This window comes from Nomascus leucogenys, chromosome 10, assembly GCF_006542625.1.
Source record: "Nomascus leucogenys isolate Asia chromosome 10, Asia_NLE_v1, whole genome shotgun sequence".
In the NCBI taxonomy this organism is placed as follows: domain Eukaryota; kingdom Metazoa; phylum Chordata; class Mammalia; order Primates; family Hylobatidae; genus Nomascus; species Nomascus leucogenys.
The window spans coordinates 92,090,021-92,107,978 of record NC_044390.1 but is presented as its reverse complement, the minus strand read 5'-3'; the positions used below and the strand labels follow the sequence as shown (position 1 = coordinate 92,107,978).

Here is a 17,958-nt window from a genome sequence, read left to right as displayed (position 1 = left end):
GCTCCCTGCAGCCTACACCTCCTGGGCTCTTTCTCCTCCCACCTTACTCTCCTGAGTAGCTGGGACAACAGGCATGTGCCACCACTCCTGGCTCATTTTTTTTTTTTTTTAATAGGTTGGTGGGCGGGTGTGTGTGGGGGTCTCACTATGTTGCCCAGGCTCGTCTCGAACTCCTGGCCTTAAGTGATCCTCCCACCTTGGTCTCCCAAAGTGTTGAGATTACAGGCGTGCAGCACTGCACCCAGCTGGCTGACTTACTTTTTCCTTCCTTCCTTTTTCTTTCTTTTCTTTCTTCCTTTCTTCCCTTTCTTCTCCTCTTTCCCTTCTTTCCATTTGAAAATGTAAAATGATTGTTAGCTTGTGGGGTGAGTAGAAATAGGCATCAGGCTGGATTTGGTCCACAGGCCGTAGCTTGTTGAAACCTTTCTAAAATAGAGAGGAATAATGTTTTTGCCTGAAAACAGCCAGGTTTATTGAGGTTGGGGTGTTTGAAAGAAGGCATATTCACTGTCTGACTTGTGTGGAAACAGTGGGGCTGGGATCAGCCCTGGTGGAAATTGTTCTTGTCCAAAAAAGCAAGTAGAGGTGGCTGCCTGGAGTTCCCATCATGGAGGTGCAACTGGGGAGCAGGATGAGGCCCTGATTTGGCGGGGAAGGAGAGGTTATGCTTGATTCATCTCTGCGCCCAGGGACCAGGACCGTGTGCACCTTCCAGCATCCTCTTCGCTGGTCTGAGCTCCTTACTTGCCACGCCTGCACTGGGCCTTTACCAAGGCAGTGCCCAGACTTTGGTGTCAGACCCAAGGTCAAGACTCTGTGCTACCATTGGGTTTGTGCTCTTGGGCAAGTGAGTGGTTTAATCTCCCTATACTTCACTTTCTTCATCAGTAAAATGGAGAGGAATTGTTAGCGTTATTCTATTTTATTTTATTTTATTTCATTTTATTTTGACACAGGGTCTTGCTCTGTCACCCAGGCTGGAGTACAGTGGCACGATCATGGCTCACTGCAGCCTCGATCTCCTGGGCTCAAGGGATCCTCCTGCCTCAGCCTTCCACGTACCTGGGTCTACAGGCATACACCACCACACTTGGGAAATTTTTAAACATTTTTTGTAGAGATGGGGCTCACTATGTTGCTCAGGCTGGTCTCGAACTCCTGGGCTCAAGTGATCCTCCTGTCCTGGCCTCTCAAAGTGCTGGGATTACAGGTGTGAGCCACCACACCCAGCCTAATTGTTAGATTTAAGTAAATGAAAGCATTGTTTTAAATGGGATGCTTGGAGCTGGAAACAACATAATAAAACTTGTCTCCAGTGGCTTCTCTAATGCAGACGTTTACTGTCGTGCTTCCTGAGAGATGGGAGGTGGTGGTTTCCAGATGCATTCAGCAGTTCAGAACATCGTGCTCTGCCTCAGTAGATTTTGCCCAGTGGCTCTCCGAGGTGGTTGTACTGATGAACACTCTGGCCGGTGATGCATGCGCGAGAACTCTGGTGCTTGCCAGTGCGTGCCAGTGAATACGTGTGATGTCCCTGAGCTCTTCCTACTGTGTCCCTGAGTCACTTGTGAATTGCATGTCGTCTGCCCCACTTCCTGCTCAGTCCACGAGGGCAGGAATCCTGTTGGATTAACTTTACCCCTGTAGCACTGATCGCCCGCTTTAGGTGCTCAGGCAGGGTTGAAATGAATGAATGACTGAGTGAATGAGTGAATGAATGAATGCCACGTTCTCATCGTGTGTTACTATAGGGCAGGGATTGCAAACCGTGCAGGAACATACATGGGGGAAGGGCCCTGGCATGAGGTGATAGGGAGTGGTGGGGCCTGTTGCAAGCTGGAAGGCACACCCCAACTGTGAAGCGGCTCCTGCTTTGCTCCAGCAGGCTGGGCCACACGGCGTGCAGGCCCAGAGCTGGACATCACCCGGGTTCCCAAAAGAAGCCAGAAGGCTGGAATTTGCCTGCTGGTTTAAGATACTGTCAACAGATTCAAGTATTTTGAAATATCATGTGATTCAAAACCCATCTACTGGCCAGATCTGGCCCATGGGCCCAGTTTGTGGCATCTGGTTCAGGAAGAGACAAGACCTAGTTTGTGTTTTTTTTAGTGGGGGCGGGGACGATGGGGTGTATAAGAAATTTTGAGTGAATTAAAAAAAACTTATGAAAAATTTCAAGGGCTGGGTGCAGTGTCTCACGTTCGTAATCCAGCTCTTTGGGAGGTTGAAGCAGGAGAATTGCTTGAGGCCAGGAGTTTCAGACCAGCCTGGGCAACATAGCGAGACCCTTACAAAAAAATAAAATCTACAAAAAATGAAACAATTAGCTGGGTATGGTGACTGAAGCTGCTGTGGTCCCAGCTACAAGGAGGCTGAGGCAGGAGGATGGTTTGAGCCCAGGAGTTCAAGGCTACAGCGAGCCTAGGACTGCGCCAGTACACTCCAGCCAGGGCGACAGAGCGAGACCCTGTCTCTTAAAAAAAAAATTCAAACATACATAAAAGTAGACCGGTGTGATGGTCATGCGCCCTGTAACTTGCTGAGGTGATACCAAGTCTTGCCTTCTGCACATGCCTCCATACACTTTCCCCTTTTCCACGTTGTTCTGGGGCTCATGTCAGACATTGCCTCATCCGTCAGTGTCTCTAATACAGCCACGGCACTTCGTGGTGCACTGGAGTCCGCACGCTGGAGGGCTCGCTAAAATACACATCACTAGGCCCCAGCCCCTGAGTGTCTGGGTCGGCAGACCTGGCACGGAGCCTGAGAATCTGCTTTTTTATCGAGTTCCCAAGTGATGCTGATGCTGCTGGTTCGGAGACCGCCATTTTTTTTGGGGGGGGTGGAGAGGGTCTTGCTCTGTTGTGCAGCCTGGAGTGTAGTGGTGCGATCACAGCTAACTGCAACCTCGACCTCCCGGGCCCAAGCAATCCTCCTGCCTCAGCCTCCCAAGTAGCTGGGACTGCAAGTACATGCCACCATGCCTGGCTATTGTAAAAAAATTTTGTTGTAGAGACAAGATTTTGCTATGTTGCCCAGGCTGTTGAACTCCTGGGCTCAAGTGATCCTCCCATCTTCGCCTTCCAAAGTGCTGGGATTACAGGCGTGAGCCACCACGCTCAGCCAGGGACCACACTTCAAGAACCACTGCCGGAACAGGTACCTGGTAAACACCACCACTACGGTACAGCAAAAGAAAATCCCCAGACATGACCATGCTCACACCAAAAGTCGTTCTGTAGGGCAGTAATGAGGTTTGAAAGGTGGACCTGCTCCAAAGTTCAGAAATTGCTCGAGGCCTCATGCCTGGAGCGGGAGGCTCTGCCTGGACCCTCAGCCCCTTGTTGGTTGGGCCCCTTTTGGGGGCCTCAGGGGGTGTGGCTCAGGGACCAGCACAAGGGACCAGCACCGGTGACGTCTGTTTCTGGTCCCGGCCCAGCCTGGAAGTTTCTGGGAACCTGAGGACCCTGGAGTGGCTCTGACCTCTGGCTGCCTCCCTGTCCCCCCGTGTGCTCGTGGGAGCTCACTGGCTTTGGAGGCCTGCTTTTGACAAGACCCCTGGCTCTGGCCTTGCAGGGCTCCTCAGGCCCCTGCTGGCTGTTGCCTGCATTCTTCCTCTCGTGTGGCTGAGGATGAAGCTGGCTTAGCCCTTTTCAGGGCGGGCGTCGGTTCGTGTTTCTGGACACCCTCGTGTCACTGGCAGGCGGTCTCATGAGTCACGAGGAGGCAGTGCAGGCAGCACGGGCACGTCCGCAGCCCAGAAGGGCTTGCTTTTCAGATCCCAGTTGCAAGAACAAAGTGTCCCCGCTGAGCTGCTTGAAAGCAGCCGCGGGAGAGTGTCCTGCTCTGCAGATCATTCCCCGGCCCGGGTTTCTCTTAGGACAGCTGAGGCCGAAACACAGCAAGGTTCAAAAGCGGGGGGCGTGTGAGCATCCTGGGCGTGGAGCTTCCCATTACAGAGGCCACTGGGCTTCCTGCCGGGTCCACCTTGTCTCTAGCGAAGCCTGCCTTCCGGCCAAGATAGGGCTGTGAGAGGAAGGGGTGCACGGGGCAAATGTCACACTCCCTGGTGCAGGGGTGTTCCCTGGGGTAGAGGGGGCTGTGTGGGAGAATGCTCTGGGGTCTCTGGGTGAGTGTGGCAGGCTGAACAATGTCCCCAAAAGGTGCTGGCATCCTAATCCCCAGGACCTGTGAATATGTGACCTTCCTCGGCAAAAGTGGCTTTGTAGGTGTGATTAAGTTAAGGATCTTATACCAGGCATGATGGCTCACACCTGTAATCCCAGCACTTTGGGAGGCCAAGGTGGGAGATTTTTGAGCCCAGGAGTTTAAGACCAGCTTGGGCAACATAGTGAGACCCCATCTCTACAAAAAATTTAAAAATTAGCCAGGCATGGTGGTGTGTGCCTGTGGTCCCAGTTATGTGGGAGGCTGAGGAAGGAGAATTGCTTGAGCCCGGGAGTTCGAGGCTGCAGTAAGCCGTGATCACACCACTGCATTCCAGCCTGGCAACAGAGTGAGACCCTGTCTCAAAACAAACAAACAAAAAAAGTTAAGGATCTTGAGATGGGAGATGAACTTGGATTGTACCAGGGCCCACGATGCTTTCACAAGGGTCTTTGTCAGAGGGAGGCAGGAGGGTCAGAGTAGGAGATGTGATGCAGAAGCAGGGGTTGGAGTGATGAGGGGACAGGAGCCAAGGAATGCCGAGGCCTCTTAGAAGCTGGGAAACGGAAGGAAATGGATTCCCCCTGAGCTCCGGAAGGAAGCACCCTGCCTGCACTGTGACTTTCATCCCATCTCAGGGGGAGTCCCAGTTTGGACTTCTCCCCGCCAGAACTGTAAGATAATAACTTTGTATTGATCTGAGCCAGTGTCAATTGTTAATTCTTACAGCAGCAGTGGGAAGCTAATACGATGAAAATGCTTCCATTAAAGCCAGGTCATTAACATGATAGTATAGTCTGGTTTGGGTGGGCTTAAATAAAATATTTAAACTTAAAATAATGTTGTGTCAATATGTGAACCTTTGAAATTGTCAGTGTTTTTACAAAAAGACTTTAATGTTCTGGAAAAAGTATAAATATGGGGTGCACATTTTTTCCTTTTGCCTGAAGCTGTAATATGATGTGGTGAGGCACTGATTTGGCCCTCCCTGTATTGCCGCGACAGAGCCTGCTTGTTTTAAAATAACTTCCTGTTTTAGAACAGTTTTTTTTTTTTTTTTTTTTTTTTTTTTTTTTTTTTTTTTGAGACCAAGTCTCACTCTGTCACCCAGGCTGGAGTGCAGTGGCGCAATCTTGGTTCACTGGAAACTCCGCCTCCCAGATTAAAGTGATTCTCCTTCCTCAGCCTCCCAAGTAGCTGGGACCACAGGTGCCTGACACCACACCTGGCTAATTTTTGTATTTTTAGTAGAGACGGGATTTCACTATGTCGGCCAGGCTAGTCTCCAACTCCTGACCTCAAGTGATCCACCTGCTTTGGCCTCCCAAAGTGCTGGGATTCCACAGGTGTGAGCCACCGCGCCCGGCCTAGAACAGTTTGACTTTCAGAAAAATTGGGAAGATAGTTCTGAGTTCCCACATCTCCCACAGCCAGCGTCCCCTGCTGTTAACATCTTAAAGGAATGGGATACATTTGTTGCTATGAATGAACCAGTGTTGATACATCACTAATAACTAACATCCAGACAGGATTCGGGTTTCCTTCGTTTCTCGTTCATATCCTTTTCTGTCCCAGGACCCCACCCAGGGCCCCACATTGTGTTTTTCCCTCACGTTGCCTTAGGATCCTCTGGTCTCTGTGGGTTCTCAGACTTTCCTGGCTTTGGATGACCTGGATTGCGTTCCTGAGCACCGGCTAGGGATTTTGCAGGACGCCCCTCTGCTGGGATTTGTCTGTTGTTCTTCTATTGATTAGGCCCTAGTTCCAAGTTTTGGAAGGAAGATCGCAGTGGCGAAGGGCTGTTCTCAGCACATTATGTCAACATGACCTGTCCCTGCTGCATGGGTCCTATTCTTTATTCCTTGTGACAGGTAAAGAAACAGGCACAGGAAGTTGTATCAGGCGCCTGCTGGTAGGTGGAGGATGGGCAGGGGTTTGAGGGGACAGGGAGTGGACAGAGCCCCTTTGCTGGTAAAGAGGGGACCCCAGACCTCTCACGTCTCTCCAGGGCCCCTGGCGGTCTCCTGGCTGGCCTCGCTGCTCTGCTTCAGAAATCAGATTTGACAGGGCACTGGGACCCTGATTGGGCCTTGGTGGCTGTAGGTGCCCACTTGACACCACTTGAGGGTGTATTGAACATCTGAAGAGTACCCACCTCTGGATCAAGAATTTTTTGCTTTAGGCCAGGCTCAGTGGCTCATGCCTGTAATCCCAGCACTTTGGGAGGCCGAGGTGGGCCGATCACCTGAGGTCAGGAGTTGGAGACCTCAGCCTGGCCGACATGGTAAAACCCCATCTCTGTCAAAAATACAAAAATCAAGCCAGGCATGGTGGCTCATGCCTGTAATCCCAGCACTTTGGGAGGCCGAGGCAGGCAGATCACCTGAGATCAGGAGTTTGAGACCAGCCTGGCCAACTTGGCAAAATACCGTCTCTACTAAAAAAAATACAAAAATCAGCCAGGTGTGGTGGCACGCACCTGTAATCCTAGCTACACGGGAGGCTGAGGCAGGAGAATTGCTTGAACCCGGGAGGCAGAGGTTGCAGTGAGCCGAGATCGTGCCACTGCACTCCAGCCTGCGTGACAGAGCAAAACTCTGTCTAAAAAAAAAAAAAAAAAAATCAGCTGGGCATGGTGGCACGTGCCTGTAGTCCCAGCTATTCGGGAGGCTGAGGCAGGAGAATTGCTTGAACCTGGGAGGCGGAGGTTGCAGTGAGCTGAGATCACACCACTGCACTCCAGCCTGGGCGACAGAGTGAGACTGTCTGAAAAAAGAAAATTTTTTTTTGCTTTAATTTTTTTTTTTTTTTAAACTGAAGTATCAAATACATAAAGAAAAGTGCACAATTTCGGTTAGAGGTTGATGGATTTTTACCTAGGTATGCACGCTTGTAATGATCCCCTGTACCAAGTGTAAACAGCTCCTCTGCACCCCTCCCTGTCAGTATCCACCCCTGAGGTCCTGCTGCCCCCACCTCTATCCCCATGGATTGTTTTTGCCATCCCCCAGGACGTCACCTACATGGACTCATGCATGTGGTCCCTGTGTGTGATTTACCCTGTCATTGTGTGTCTCAGTTGGTCATTCCCTTTTGTCACTGGATAACATTCCATGGTATGAGTGTGTCCCCATTTGTCATGCATTCACTTGCTTGTAGACATTTGTGTTGTTTCCATTTTTGGGCTGTTATGGGTATGGCTGCTGTGAGCATTTGTGGATAATCTTTGTGTGGGTGCATGCTTTCATTTCTCTGGGACAAATACTGGGGGTGGAATTGCTATATTGTAGGATGAACGTCCAGCTTTGGTAGAAAAAGTATATTCCACAGTGATTGCACCAATGCACTTCCACCAGCAATGTGTGAGCACTCTGGCTGCTCCACATCCTCACCAGCACTTGTTATTGTCAGTCTTTTTCATTTTAGCCATTCTGGTGTATGGCATGGGATCTCACTGTGAGTCCAGTGGACATTTCTCTGATGACTAAGGCACCCAGGGCTGGTGGGTGGCTCCAGGAAGTCACAGGAATCCTTTCTCCTATCTCCTATTCTGCTCCGCCCTTCTTCATGTGTGGCTTTCATTCTTAAGGGTGCCTCATGATCCAAGATGGCTGCTCTAGCTCCATCCATTGTGACTGAATTCCAGGCAGCAGGAAGGGGGACTTATCAACAAATACATAGGAATTTCAGATATTGATAATGTCAGGGAGATAAAACACGGTGATGAATACAATGTGATGGGGGAAGGGCTGCTTTAGGAAGAATGGTCTTTTCGTCCATTTTGTTCACTATTGAAGTGCCCAGGCCTAGAGCAGAGCCTGCCATACAGTGGGGCTCAATAGAGATGGTTGAGGGATTGAAGAGTGCTCAGGGAAGGTCTCATGGAGAAGGTGACTTTAGACTTGAGAAGCGAGGGGCCCACTTTTGTGGGCATCAGGGGAAAGATTGCCCCTGGAGGAGCAAAGAGTCAGAGCAAAGGCCCTGTGGCAGAAACTTGCCTGCTGGCTCAGGAGCACAGCAAGGCCAGTGTGGCTGGAGCAGAGTGAGCGAGGCAGTTAGGAACGGGGGAGGAGACTGGAGCGACTACAGGGAGCTGGGTTGTGCAAGACCTCATAGGTCACTGTCAGGAATTTAAATTCTATTCTGAGATAAATAGGGGGGCATGGGGGAGGTTTGAGCAGAAGAATGACATGCTCTGACTTTAATCTTAAAAGGATAACTCGGATTCTGTGGGGAGAATGGGGCGGGGTGGGGGCAAGAGCAGAGGCAGGACAACAGCAGGGAAACTACAGCACCCATCCACACAGGCCAGGATGGGGGCCAGGATGGTGCCGGAGACAAGTGGATGGATTTGAGGCATGCTTTAAAGTGAGAGCAGCCTAGCCTTGCTGATGGAGGGTGCTAGGTGGGAGGAAAATGGAGGACTCAGGAATGACTCAACCTCTTTGCTTAAGCAACTTACACGCGTGGGTTTCTTGTAAAAACCTTTTATTTTAGTCTTCTTACCTTAGTCCTTTAAAAATCAAAAGAAGTTGGAACATGAGCCAAGGGTGTGGTGTTCCCAAGTCCCAGATTGGATTAGCCTGTGTCCTAATCGTTCCTGCATTCGAAAGCCCCACGGGGCTGGGGATGCCTGAAGCCCTGGGATTGAGGGTGTAGTCAGCGACTGACTGCTGGTCCAGAGTGGGCAGGGCCTGGCCTTGTCCCAGAACTAGGCTTCGTCTGGGCAAATTGGCTTCTTGGCTCATTTGGTCAGAGGTGTGTTTCTTGGAAGCCTGTTTTCTCTTCTCATAGTAGGAGGAATTAGACCTTGCAATTCAGTGGCCAGGCCAAGTTAATGATTCATTTGTGAAGCTCCCGTGCAAGGAGCCCAGCGGGGATGGCCTAGGAGAGAAGCGTGAGGGCACAAGCCTAGACATGGATACGGAGCCTGGGGCGTTGTCTCTCCCTGCTCCTGTGACCTCGGTCAGGCATTTGGCTTTGGAGCCTCAGTGTCTGCTTCGGTGAGATGAGCCATTGAGAATTTAAGAGATGAAGTAGGTGGAAGTGTTTTGCTACCTGAACAGTGCCGGACAGATTGTCCATATGGTTCTGCTCCCCTGGTGTCTCAGGGCAGGGGCCCCATTGTGTTCATCCTTGTGTCTTTAAATTCCTAGCATAGCATCTAGCATGGGGCAGGTGACTGTGCAGGGGCTGAACTGCAATCCCAATGAGGTCAGAGCAGGCTCACTGTAGACCAAGGTCGTTCCAGCGGGCTTCATGGAGGAGGCGGCACCTGGGCAAGTGGGGTTTTAGGTTTGGAGGTCAGGGGCCTCTCCAGGTGCAGGGGAGAGTGCCGTGGGTGGTAGGAAGAGAATGCTAAATACTAATGTCTGTGAAATCTTCATCTCATCCGTCACACATTCACCGAGTTGTTGCCACGGCCTAAGCAGGCGGCACTCTCTGCGTATTTAAAAAAAAATCCCTTCTTAAGTATGAGCTCTTTAAAATACACAAAGAAGGACTAGCATTACCACCCGGTAGACATTTCCACGTTGATTATATGGTTTCAGGTCTCACTTTTGCTCATTCATCCAGAAAATATTTACAGAGCTCCTGTAAGGTGCCAAGAGCTGTCCCAGGCCCTGAGGACACATCGCCAAACAAAGCAGCTGAGGATCTTGCCCTTGTGGGTTTATGGCCAGGCAGGCGATACAGATGGAGAGCAATAAACCTGATAAGCTAATTATACCGTGTGCTCGAAGGCCACAAGCAGCATGGAAACCACACGGCAGGTCGGGAGGTCAGGAGTTTTAGGGGCAGGTTGGATGGGCCTTCTGAGAAGGGGGCATGTAAGCAGAGATTCGAAGGGGTGAGAGATTTGACCACATGTTTAGGAGGGAGCAGTGGGTGCAAAGGCCCTGGGGCAGGAGCGTGGCTGCTTAGACAGGACAGCAAGGAGGCTGTGGGGCTGGGTTGAGTAACAGACAGTGGTTGTGGAATGAGACCACTGCTTCTCCCCAACCTCCCCTTTTCCCTAGTTTATAAGACAGGAGAAAAGGGAGAAAGCAAAAAGTTGGAAAGAAACAGAAGTAAGATAAATAGCTAGACGACCTTGGCGCCACCACCTGGCCCTGGTGGTTAAAATAATAATAATAATAATATTATTAACCCCTGACCAAAACTACTGGTGTTATCTGTAAATTCCAGACACTGTAGGAGAAAGCACTGTAAAACTTTTTGTTCTGTTAGCTGATGTATGTAGCCCCCAGCCACGTTCCTCACGCTTACTTGATCTCTTATGACCCTTTCACGTGGACCCCTTAGAGTTGTAAGCCCTTAAAAAGGGCTAGGAATTTCTTTTTCGGGGAGCTCGGCTCTTAAGACGCGAGTCTGCCGACGCTCCCGGACGAATAAAAACCTCTTCCTTCTTTAATCCGGTGTCTGAGGAGTTTTGTCTGCGACTCGTCCTGCTACAGTTGGATGTGGGGCCAGAGAGAACACAGGGGCCAGACTAGGCAGAAGGGCTTGTAGGCCAATGTTCGGACGGTGGCTTGTATGTTATTTTCAAGAAATAACATGTTCACAATGACAGTTAAAGCTTTCCCCACATCCCCAGCCCCCAGCCCTCTCCTGAGATTGTTTGCAGGTATCATTTCCCTGAATGTTTTTCTACATTTCCACATGGGTTTGTCTTCAGAAAGAATACAGAGTATTAGTTCGTGTGTTTGGAAAATTCGCATCAAGAGGCCCATGGCAATTGTTTGTTTCTTTAGCCTTTTCTTCACTCAAGATTTTTTTTTTTTCTTTAAGAATAAAAATTGGCTGGGGGCGGTGGCTCACGCCTGTAATCCCAGCACTTTAGGAGGCTGAGGCGGGCGGATCACGAGGTCAGGAGATCGAGACCATCCTTGCTAACATGGTGAAACCCTGTCTCTACTAAAAATACAAAAAAATTAGCCAGGCGTTGTGGCGGGCGCCTGTAGTCCCAGCTACTCGGGAGACTGAGGCAGGAGAATGGCGTGAACCCGGGAGGCGGAGCTTGCAGTGAGCCGAGATCGCTGCCACTGCACTCCAGCCTGGGTGACAGAGCGAGACTCTGTCTCAAAAAAAAAAAAAAAAAAAAAAAAATTGAGGCCAGATGCAGTGGCTGATGCCTATAACCCCAGCACTTTGGGAGGCTGAAGCGAGTGGATCGCTTGAGCTCAGGAGTTCAAGACCAGCCTGGGCAACATAGTGAGACCTTGTCTCTACTAAAAGCAAAAAAAATAAAAAATAAAAAAAATAGCCGGGCGTGGTGGTGCGTGCCTTGTAGTCCCAGCTACTCAGGAGGCTGAGGTGAGAGGATTGCTTGATCCAGGGAGATCGGGAGGTCAAGGCTCTCCAGCCTGGGCAACTGAGCGAGACTCTGTCTCAAAATAAATAAATAATAAAAATTATGTATATTTAAGGCATCCAACATGCTGTTTTGCTATGTACACACACATAGTGAAATGATTGCTACAGTTAAGCAGATTAACATATGTATCTCCTCATATAGTCACCTCTTTTTTTTTTTTTTTTTTTTTTTGAGACAGGGTCTCACTCTGTCACCCAGGCTAGAGTGCAGTGGGTGATCACGGTTCACTGCAGCCTTGAACTCTCAGGCTCAAGTGATCCTCCCACTTGAGGATCCTCCCACTTAAGCCTCCTGAGTAGCTGGGACCACAGGTGTGCACCACTGTGCCTGGCTAATTTTTGTACTTTTTATAGAGACGGGCTACCTATGTTGCCCAGGTTGTTCTCAAACTCCTGACCTCAAGCGATCCTCCCACCTCGGCCTCCCAAAGTACTGGGATTACAGGCATGAGGCCCAGCCACCTCTTTGTTTTTAGTGGTGAGAGCACCTGAAATCTACTTCCAGTATACAGTGCATCCGACCTCCAGATCACCCATCCCACATGACTGCAGCTTTGCGCCCTGTGACCTGCATCTCCCCACCTCCCCAGCCTCCTCCCTGTAAGCACCATTCAACTCTCTGTATATTCAATGTCTTCAGATTCCTCACCTCTAAAAGACAAATCTGAAAGTATTTGTCCTGCAGTATTTGTCTTTCTGTCAAGATTCTGCTGTTGAGATATCTCCAAGTCGATGGTGTTTACTCACCGTGCAGCCACTGTGTGTGCAGAAGCCCAACTTATCTTTGACTGAGAACCTGGCTGGGCTCTCTGTTGTTTTTCAAGGCAGGGTCTCGCTCCAGGCTGGAGTGCAATGGTGTGATCTCAGCTCCCTGCAACCTCCGCCTCCCGGGCTCAAGCGATTCTCCCACCTCAGCCTCCTGAGTAGCTGGGACTACAGGTGCATGCCACCTTGCTTGGGTAATTTTTGTAGTTTTAGTAGAGACGGGGTTTCACCATGTTGGCCAGGCTAGTCTGGAACTCTTGACCTCAAGTGATCCACCCGCCTCGGCCTCCCAAAGTGTTGAGATCACAGGCGTGAGCCATTGTGCCTGGCCTTCTGTTCTTTTTTTGAGGTCTAACAATTCTTCTGGTGCTCTCTTGCACACTTATGAGAATCTTTCTAGGGCAGAGTTTTCAAACTGTCAGATGTGATCAGATTGTGGGTTGTGAAATAAGTGGGGTGGGTGGGGATCAGCTTTTTTTTTTTTTTTTTTTTTGAGATGGAGTCTCGCTCTGTCGCCCAGGCTGGAGTGCAGTGGTGCAATTTTGGCTTGCTGCAACCTCCGCCTCCTGGGTTCAAGCGATTCTCCTGCCTCAGCCACCCAAGTAGCTGGGACTACAGGCATGTGCCACCATGCCCGGCTAATTTTTTTGTATTTTTAGTAGAGACAGGGTTTCACTGTGTTAGCCAGGATGGTCTTGATCTCCTGACCTCACGATTCACCCGCCCCGGCCTCCCAAAGTGCTGGGATTACAGGCGTGAGCCACTGCGCCTGGCCGGGGATCAGCATTTTAAAAACAGAATGGAATAGGATAGAATATCAGAGGGGTGAATAATGGAGTCATAATGTAAGTTGCATCATGCTGGGAAGGTGAGTGTTCCCTCATGAAGCTTCTGGTGGGTGTGCAGGTCGTGGCCCTAGCGTGGCAGGACCTGGGAAGCTGGTGCTCTGCACCATGTCTGAACAGGGAACCACAGACCATGGGGCTTTGCTCACACCTGACCTGGTTAAAAACTGTCCCCGACTCCGAGGTGGCCTGACCCCCGCTGTGCACAGCCGTCCTGTTTCCTAACATCTTTGCCTGTAGTTGTTTTCTTCCATGTCCTAATTTTTGCTCATCCACTGGGAAATTATATCTTATTTTAATTTGGAGTTGCTCTTTCTTTTTGAAGTTGTGATTAAGATCCAGTTAACATAAAATTCACCAAAACCATTTACAAATGTACAGTTTAGTGGCATTTAGTGCATTTGCAAGGTTGCGTAACCATTACCACGATCTAGTTCCAAAGCATTCTCACTGCCTTGTACCCATTAAGCAGTCACCCACCATTCCTTTCTCCCCCAGCCCCTGGCAACCACCAATCTGCTGTCTCTGGATTTGCCTATTCTGGGCATTTCATAGCTGTGGTCAGACACTATGCGTGGCCTTTTGACTGGCTTCTTTCACTCCGTGTCATGTTTTTGAGGTTTGTCCATGTGGTGGCATGTGTCAGTGTTGCATTCCTTTCTTTTTCTTTCTTTCTTTTTCTTTTTTTTTTTTTTTTGAGATAAAATCTCAGTCTGTTACCCAGGCTGGAGTGCAGTGGCACGATCTCGGCTCTCACTGCAACCTCCGCCTCCTGGGTTCAAGCGATTCTCCTGCCTCAGCCTCCTGAGTAGCTGGGATTACAGGTGGCTGCCACCATGCCCAGCTAATTTTTGTATTTTTTTTTTTTTTTTTTAGTGGAGGTGGGGTTTCACCATGTTGGCCAGGCTGGTCTCGAACTCCTGACCTCAGGAGATCCACTTGCCTCAGCCTCCCAAAGTGCTGGGATTACAGGCGTGAGCCACCACGCCTGGCCGCATTCCTTTCTTTAAAATTATTTTTTTTGGCTCTTTAAATACATTTCTTTTTTATGCAGTAGTAAACAGCCAACCCATGCATTCCTTTTTCTGAATGAGTCCACACTGTGTTCAGCCATTCATCTGTTGACGGACACTCGGGTCGTTTCTGCCCATTGCGAACAGTGCAGCTGTGCACATTCTTGTACATGTTGTTTTTTACACCCATTTTCAGTTCTTCTTGGGTCTGTTCTGGGGAGTGGAGTTGCAGGGTCACACGGTAACTTTGTGTTTCATCGTTTGAGGAACGGTCAGACTGGTTTCCACGGTGGCTGTTCCACGTTGCACTTCCGCCAGCAATGCACAAAGGTTCCAGTTCCCACACCCTTGCCGACACTTGTTGTTTTCCATGAAAAAAAATTCTAGCCATCCTGGTGGGTGAGAAGTGGTGGCCCATTGTGACTTTGATTTGCATTTCCCTGACGATGTTAAGCACTTTTTCATGAGCTTGTTGGCTATTTGTGTATTTTCTTTGGAGAAAGGTCTTTTCAAGTCCTTTGCCCATTTGCAGTTAATCTTTTACTTTTAAAATTTCACATTATAGTTTCAAAAGGGTTTTAGTGAAGTGTAGCATACGTATAGAAAAGCCCACATATGAAGGGAATAACACCATACATTTTTCAGTGATCATAGTCCGGGGTAACCAGCAACCAGATCAGGAAACAGAATTTTCACCCCCTTTATCCCCCATCCTCCCAGGTGACCCCTGTTCTGGCTTCTGTTGACACGTTAGTCTTGCCTGTTCTAGAACGTCACATAAATGGGATTATATGGGTATGCACGTATCTGCCTTATTTTAAAGGTAGTAATAGTATTCATTTTTTATTTTGATTTTTTATTTAAAATATTCAGGAGGTTGTTCCATAGTGGTAAATATAGCATGTCATGGTTGTTGTTGTTGCTGTTGTTTTTTTCAGACAGGGTCTTGCTTTGTAGCCCAGACTGGAGTGCAGGGGCATGATCACGGCTTGAACTCCTGGGCTCAAGTGATCCTCCCGGCTCAGTCTCCTGAGTAGCTGGGACCACAGGTGTGCGCCACCATGCCCGGCTAATATTTTTTTGTATTTTTAGTAGAGACACGGTTTCACCATGTTGCCCAGGCTGGTGTTGAACTCCTGGCTTCAAGAAATTCTCCTGGCTTGGCCTCCCAAAGTCCTTGGATTACAGGTGTGAGCCACCATGCCTGGCCTAATTTGATGAGTTGTATCAGATGTATACACTTCACCTATATGGCAACCAAAATCAAGATAGCTGGGCCAGTTCACGTCAGTCCCCTCCCTCCATCCCGGTCCCTGGCAGCCACTGATCTGGCTTCTCTCTCTAGAGTTTTCCCTTTCCCCGATGTCGCGGAAATGGTGTTGTGTAGTATGATTCTTCTTTTCTTTTTTTTACTTGGGGTAGTGCCTCGGAGGCTCAGCCGCATTGTGGCGTTTATCCATAGTTGGTTCTTTTTGATTGACAGGTAGCATTCCATTGTGTGGATATGTGGCAATTCATTTATCTGTTGATGGATATTTGAGTTGTTTCCATCTATCAAATACGGACATATCATTCCATATTTGTTTTTGGTGAACATTCGGGCAAGTCACGCTCTTAAAGGCTTCTCAGCCTTTGCACAGGCTGTGTCCTCTGCCAGGCACTCCTCCACCATCTTCTTTTCCTAGCAAAGCCCAGCTCATTTTAAAATTCCCATCTCAGATGTCCTCTCCTCCAGGCAGCCTTCCTGGGCTCAAAGGGTCTATTTCGCCGGATGGGAGGGAGTGGCGTCCAACAAGGGCTCACCTTGGCATTCTACTCCAACTTTGTGTTCCAGGGCCATGGTCTTTGACCTTGGGGGTGGTGGGGACAGAATCACAGAATCAGCCATGTTAGGCAAAAGGCCACAGTGTCCCCACCACTGTTATCTAATCAGCTGCCTGGTCTAGTGTGGTGGAAAAAAGTCATCCTGCTGATCAAAAGCAGGGCAAAGTCCATCCCTTAACCTGGGTGGAGGTGGGGCAGAGGAGGAAGGGTCACTTAACGACTGCAGGGCTGACCCTCCAGTGCCCGGGGTCTTCAGACCTTGTTCTAAGCACTTTACCTCCATGGACTCATTCAAACCTCACAGCAGCCCACGAGGCGACACTCTCCTTACACCCATTGTATGATTGAGGAAACTGAGACTCGGAGAAGGTCAGTGACCCATCCCTGATCACCCAGTTGGACGGGGCTGTGCTGGGTCTCTGAAGATTCCCTTTGGGCAAGTGCTGAATGAATGGGCTGAAACCAGGGCCTGAAAGCCTCTTCTGTTGGGGAGAGAGAGAGAGAGAGACAGAGACCCAGAGAGAGGGAGACAGAGACCCAGAGACAGAGGGAGACAGAGACCCAGAGACAGAGGGAGACAGAGACCCAGAGAGAGGGAGACAGAGACCCAGAGACAGAGGGAGACAGAGACCCAGAGACAGAGGGAGATGGAGACCCAGGGAGAGAGAGAGAGAGAGACATGGACATGCGGCCGGATCCCATGACTTCTTGGTTTAGCCCTGATTCATCTTCAGAACCAGGCCAAGCGGCCAGGGGAGGAGGAAAGCATGGTGAGATTCCAAAGGAGAAAGGTATCTCCAGCCCAGCAGCCTCTGCTGAGAAACCTGGTGGGAGAGGGAGGCTGCAAAGGGAAATTGAGGCTGTGTGTGTGTGTGTGTGTGTGTGTGTGTGTGAGAGAGAGAGAGACAGAGAGAGAGAGAGAGAGATGGAGTCTCGCTCTGTCGCCCAGGCTGGAGTGCAGTGGTGTGATCACAGATTGCTGCAACCTCTGCTTCCTGGGTTCAAGTCATCCTCCCACCTCAGCCTCCCAAGCAGCTGGGACTATAGGCACCTGCCACCATGGATGGCTAATTTTTGTATTTTTTGTAGAGATGGGGTGGTCCATGCTCAGGCTGGTCTTGAACTCCTGGGCTCAAGTGATCCGCCCACCTCGGCCCCTCAAAGTGCTGGGATTACGGGTGTGAGCCACTGCACTGGGCCTTGTTTTGCTTTTTTAAAAAAGCAGCTTTATTAAGGTGTGATTGATATAAAACAATGGCACATATTTAATGTATGCAGTTTGATGGGCTGCTGTGTGCACACTGGGAATCCCGCCCCTGAGATCCAGGTGCTGAACAAACTGTCACCTCTACGGTTCCCTCCTGCCCCCCACTGTTTTCTGTGGTGAGAACATGTAGTTCTTGCTCTACTCCCTGAGCACATTTTCCAGGGTTCTGGGTTTTGATGCTGTGTTTTCTATGAGGGGAGCACCAGCAGCTGGATGTGTCCCCCAGGCTGGAGAAGGGACCTGGCCTGTGGTGAGCAGGGTCCCCAGGGCTGCAGGGTCTGTCCCAGACAGAGGCACCTGCAGTGCACGGGCTTTGAGGCTGGGTGAAGGCCAGGACTGAAGGAAGGGCTGGGCGATCTGGGCCTGAGAGCTGGGAGGGGCTGGAGCTGGTGCCTGTGGGCGGTGGTCGCATGGGGTGGCAGGAGCCGCCATGGGGTGGGGAGGGCGTTACTGAGGGGGCAGGACTGTTCTTTGATCCAGCTCACATACCACCTCCCCCAGGAAGACCTCCTGGACTCCTCGGTGCCCTCCAACTATTGGTTGAATCTCTCTCCAGCCTTAGTTGTGGCTCAGTTTCCTAATCAGTAACATGGGGGTAATAATAGTGGAGGTGGCTGCCTCGAAGAGTCATGGTGCTGTTCAGAGGATGAGAACACGGTGAACAGCCTCACCAGGCTCATGGTGCACCCCGGAAATGCTT

The 17,958-nt window shown here is 50.0% G+C and overlaps 1 protein-coding gene across 13 annotated transcripts in view; it reads left to right on the top strand.

Moving 5' to 3' along the window:
• Positions 1-17,958, top strand: part of LOC100602794 (scavenger receptor class B member 1) — a 105,341-nt gene that overhangs the window by 44,174 nt on the left and 43,209 nt on the right. For 3 of the 13 annotated variants that reach the window (XM_030821665.1, XM_030821664.1, XM_030821657.1), the window contains exon 1: positions 4,596-4,841. The exons of the other annotated variants lie outside the window; for them this stretch is intronic. In XM_030821665.1, coding sequence (XP_030677525.1) covers positions 4,704-4,841 — 138 coding nt within the window. In that variant the 5' untranslated portion in view covers positions 4,596-4,703. Of the gene's footprint in view, positions 1-4,595; positions 4,842-17,958 lie in introns of those variants that run through there. 13 annotated transcript variants of the gene reach the window in all.